Source organism: Geospiza fortis, unplaced genomic scaffold (genome assembly GCF_000277835.1).
Source record: "Geospiza fortis unplaced genomic scaffold, GeoFor_1.0 scaffold70, whole genome shotgun sequence".
Lineage (NCBI taxonomy): Eukaryota > Metazoa > Chordata > Aves > Passeriformes > Thraupidae > Geospiza > Geospiza fortis.
Window position 1 is genome coordinate 8,467,404 of NW_005054317.1, and position 4,166 is coordinate 8,471,569.

At 51.2% G+C, this 4,166-nt stretch overlaps 2 protein-coding genes across 2 annotated transcripts in view; both read left to right on the forward strand.

Annotated features, from left to right (window-relative positions):
* The window catches only part of MCM2 (minichromosome maintenance complex component 2), a 16,216-nt gene extending 15,075 nt beyond the window's left edge, over window positions 1-1,141 (forward strand). Inside the window, exon 16 of the mRNA XM_031056332.1 lies at window positions 74-1,141. Within this exon, the coding sequence (XP_030912192.1) occupies window positions 74-184 (111 nt within the window). The 3' untranslated portion in view covers window positions 185-1,141. The remainder of the gene's footprint in view (window positions 1-73) is intronic.
* A 2,958-nt stretch (window positions 1,142-4,099) lies between these two features.
* The window catches only part of PODXL2 (podocalyxin like 2), a 44,386-nt gene continuing 44,319 nt past the window's right edge, over window positions 4,100-4,166 (forward strand). Inside the window, exon 1 of the mRNA XM_014306704.1 lies at window positions 4,100-4,120. Within this exon, the coding sequence (XP_014162179.1) occupies window positions 4,100-4,120 (21 nt within the window). The remainder of the gene's footprint in view (window positions 4,121-4,166) is intronic.

Below are 4,166 nucleotides of genomic sequence, written 5' to 3' on the forward strand. Positions count from 1 at the left end.
TCTACTGTGGAAAACCACATGGTTCTTACTTTGATTAAATAAACATTTACCTCTCCCCTTTTCCTCCTCCCAGGCTCGGCAGATCAACATCCACAACCTCTCAGCCTTCTATGACAGTGAAGTGTTCAAGATGAATCGGTTCAGCCGGGATGTGAAGAGGAAGCTGATTGTCCAGCAGTTCTGAGGCTGGAGCAGAGCCTGCCACATGCTCCTGTGAGATGAGGCCTCCATCTTCCAGCCCTCCAGGATGCTGCAGAGATCCTGAGCCAGAGAGACTAGGCTGCACATCCTCTTGCTTGCTCCATGCCTTATGGATTAAGGGAGTGCTGAGCTGCTGAAGACCTTGTGAATAGAACAGAATTAAGTAGTTAAATGCCCTGTCAAGTCTGTTTAGCAACTTTGTTCGCTATTTTGCCTTGTAGCTAAGCACAGCAGGGAGAGAATTGCTGGCCATGTACATGACATGTTTTCTGTTTGTTTGTCACTAGCTGTTACGGGCTCCTCTGCAGGAGGGACCAAGTGGGAGCATTTGGAAAGCATTATCCATCCCCCTTGGATTGCAAGCACCCTCAGGGATTCTCTGTTCCCATCTCTGGTGACTGTACAGCCTGATGGGTGATAATTGAAACTGCATTCAACTCTCCATGAACCAGCAGCCAGCCTCTGCTCCAGGCCTTTGTGCCTGACACTTGACATTTCCCCAGGTGCCCACATGGGTTGACCTTGTGCTTGGTTTCTGCAGGGTAGGAGGGGGGAGACAGGGGAAGCTAAGAACTGAAATAAAACATAGCTCTTTCTGATCTTAATGATCATCTGTTTGGGCACTGGAAACTCCTTCAGGACCTGCTGGGGAATCTCCAGAATCCAGAGTGGAGAGGCTTCCCTTGCCTTAGTGGATGTTATCTCTGTGTAGCTGTCAGCAGGTGTGAATTTACAGCTGAATCCATGTGCTACCTTTGACACCTAAACTGAACACCCTCTCTCACACCCATTTGTTGAGGGTGAGGTTCCCATGGTGCTGGTTTTGGGCATGGCAGTGGAGGAGGCCTAAGCTGGATGTGTTTATGGAGGACAAGATGGGCTCAGTGTTCACATGCAATTTTCTTAGTGTGGGTGTTTTAAATACATTTGTTTTTCAATACTTCTGCATTTCCTCTTCTGGTAACTCCTGCCACCAAGAGTGGAAGGAAGAGCTTAAGTGAGCAGCCTGGATGCTGTGAGCTGCTCAGCAGTTTGTGGGGTTAGGTTTGGGTACAATCACATCTCATGTTTGCTCTTCAGGTTAGTAGGAAGGGCCAGTGCTGGCTCTCAGCTGTAGCTGAGACATCTGTGGACTGATAGCAGGACACTTGCCCTGGACCAGGCCCACCAAGGACCTGCCTGCAGTGGTTCCTTCCCTGTCTGTTTATGTTTGTATCCCATTGTGACTGTCCCATCACAGTATTTCCCACCTCCCTTCCTTCACACACTTGGGTTAGACAGCCTTGATTTGCCTTGGCTGCCACTTGGATTCCAGTCTGGGAGAAGCAGTTACCCCTCTGCAGGACACAGCTGAGCTCTGCAGTGAATGTGCTTTTTCCTGGCTGGAGCTGTGGGACCTTGTGGCATCTCCAGCCTGAGCTGAGGAGAATTTGTGAGCTGGCTGCTGCAGTTGTGTGCTGGCCAAGCAGAGGTGTCCCTGGCTGTCAGCACTGGCACCGTGGGGTTTGTCACAGGGATGTGTGTGCTTGTGTGTGTCCTCCCAGCCTGGAGCCAGCAGTGCCTGAGCCCTGCTGGGGGCTGAGCACATGACTCTCAGCCTGAAACTGGCTCTGTGGGTTGCCTCCTCTGGCTGCCAGCTCCCTCCTGTGTATTTGTTTAACTGTTTTGGCTGTTTTTTTCCCTTCCTACTGGGTCTGTGTCTACCAGGGCTTTCTGCAGGCAGCCCATAGAGACACTTGCTGGTATTCCTTCCCTGCCTGAGCAAGCCTTTGCCCCACGGGCCTGGATCAGGTCTGGGTTGGGGATGCTCAAAGCTGCTGTGTGCCTGCACCTGCCTGGTGAGGTCCAGTGTGGTTCCTCAGGGACACAGCTGTTAGCACCTTACCTGAGCTGGATGTGAGGCATCATCACACTCCCAGCATCCAAAACTCCACATCCAGAACTCATCCCAAGAGACGTACCTGCAGCCAAGGAAATCTTGGAAATGAAGCCTGCCTGAATTTTCTGGTTCTGCACACACTGCAGTGCTGTCCAACATTCACCCTTTCTTCCTCCTCTAGAATCACATTTCCAGTAACTCCAAGTGTGGTTTCCTGCTGTGTGAGGATTGTGGACTCTCTGCAGCTTTTGGAACCACTGATTAATTGAATGCCTTTTGTAGAAAGGGGGAGAGCCAGTGGGACACAGACACAGAACGTAAAAGCCTTTGGGATAGGGGTGAAAAATGGCATTTTCCATTCCCTGAGAGCAGGCACAGCTTTGGGAAGAGGCAGGGGCAATGCCCCTGGCCAGCAGGGTTTATTGCTTTTGCTGCGCACTCATTCCTTTTTCTGGCAGCTCATTCCTTGTTGGAATTCCTGAACATTCCTGGTTGGAACATCCCTGGGGGAACACCCCATGGGCGGTGTGCAAAAAGGAGTTTTTTAAGTCCTAAGGCTCGTACCAAAAGACATGTGATCCAGATCTTAGGTCTCCCTGCTGAGGTCCAGGAAGAGTTAAGGTATGGACTCTGACAGCCTAAACAGTGAAAGATTCCCTTCCCTGAAGGTCTTACAGCCTGTTTTGTCAGCCACACTGCAGTATCCATGTCTCCTGCTGCTTTTATAAACAGTAATGAGGGAATGATGCTGCTGTCTAATAATCAAATAATCATTACTCTGTGCTTGGAGGGAAAAAACAGCCTTTGTAACAATGAGTAATGCCATTGCAATATACAGTGTCTGAGCTAGAGATAAACACGGCTGAGAAATAAGCTGCAGCACCAGATTGAAATTCAGCCTGCATATTCTTCAGGACCTTTAGCCCTGGAGATGAAAAGTCCTCCAGCTCTGGGGACAGTGGCTGTTGATCTTGCTTCCCTCCTGCTTTCTGTTTTTTGCTGCCTCCTTTCACCAAGTCCACTGAATTCAGTGAGAAAACACTCAGAAAGCTGAGTAAGACTTCCTTTTGACTTGCCCATCTGGCCATCTCCTTGGCTGTCTGTGTATTTTGGGGTAAATGATGGGCAAAATGGGAGTTCAGACGTGCTGTAAGTACCCCTGTAAGCAGTCTTTTCCATTTGAGTTCCCATAGCATATATTGTGAGTCTGTGAGAATTAAACTAGCAAGATTTTTACAGTCATTTGGTGTGTGTATCCTTCCAGGGTACTTTTCAGCAGTTGCTTAAAGTATGGGGAGCAGATACCACTGTCCCTTATTGCTTTTTGCAATTCTTTTATCTCATGAGGTGCGATAGCCACCCATGTTCTAGGACCACCAGCTTGCTGGCTGAATAGCACAGGCGTAGCTAAAGGGTTTAGACTTTCCTCTTTGCAAATCCGGCGTCTGACTTCATGCCAGTCTGTTAGTTGAAAATTATCAAAATATTTTTGTGAGTTTTCTAATTTTTGGATTAATGCTGGCGGATTTTCAGGGTTTAGTGTCTCATTTTGGGTTGAGAAGTCTGTCCCAAACACTGCGGCGGAGGCGGGGGAGCAGGCGGCGGGGGTGCAGGACGCGGCAGCGGAGGCACACTAGGCATCGGTTGTGCCGGGCTGCGCGCGGCGGAGGGATCTCCCAGTGATGTGGCCGTGCCCGGACCCTCAAGTTCCGGCAGAGGGAGAGAGAGGAAGGATACACGCAAGGCGCTTCAGTCTTAGGCTGCATGGTGCCGTGTGTTGACCCGGTGGCGGCGGAAGTGGCGTGACAGGGCACAGGGATGCCGGCTGTGGCTGGACAGCGGCATGCAGCGGCTCGGAACCGGGAAGCTGTACCGACGCTGCGGCGAAAGCAGTGGAGGATGGGGGCGGGGCCGTGGAGAGATAACTGCTCCGTGCGGCTGATCCCGGAAGCAGCGCTGTGGTTGGATGGGGTGCCGCGGAGTGATATCGCGGGTGCTGGTGGGGTGTAGCAATTGCGCATGCGTGGATTGAGTCCCTGGGTCAGCGTGGAGAGACTGAATGGCGGCTGGCCGCGTGGCGACGGCG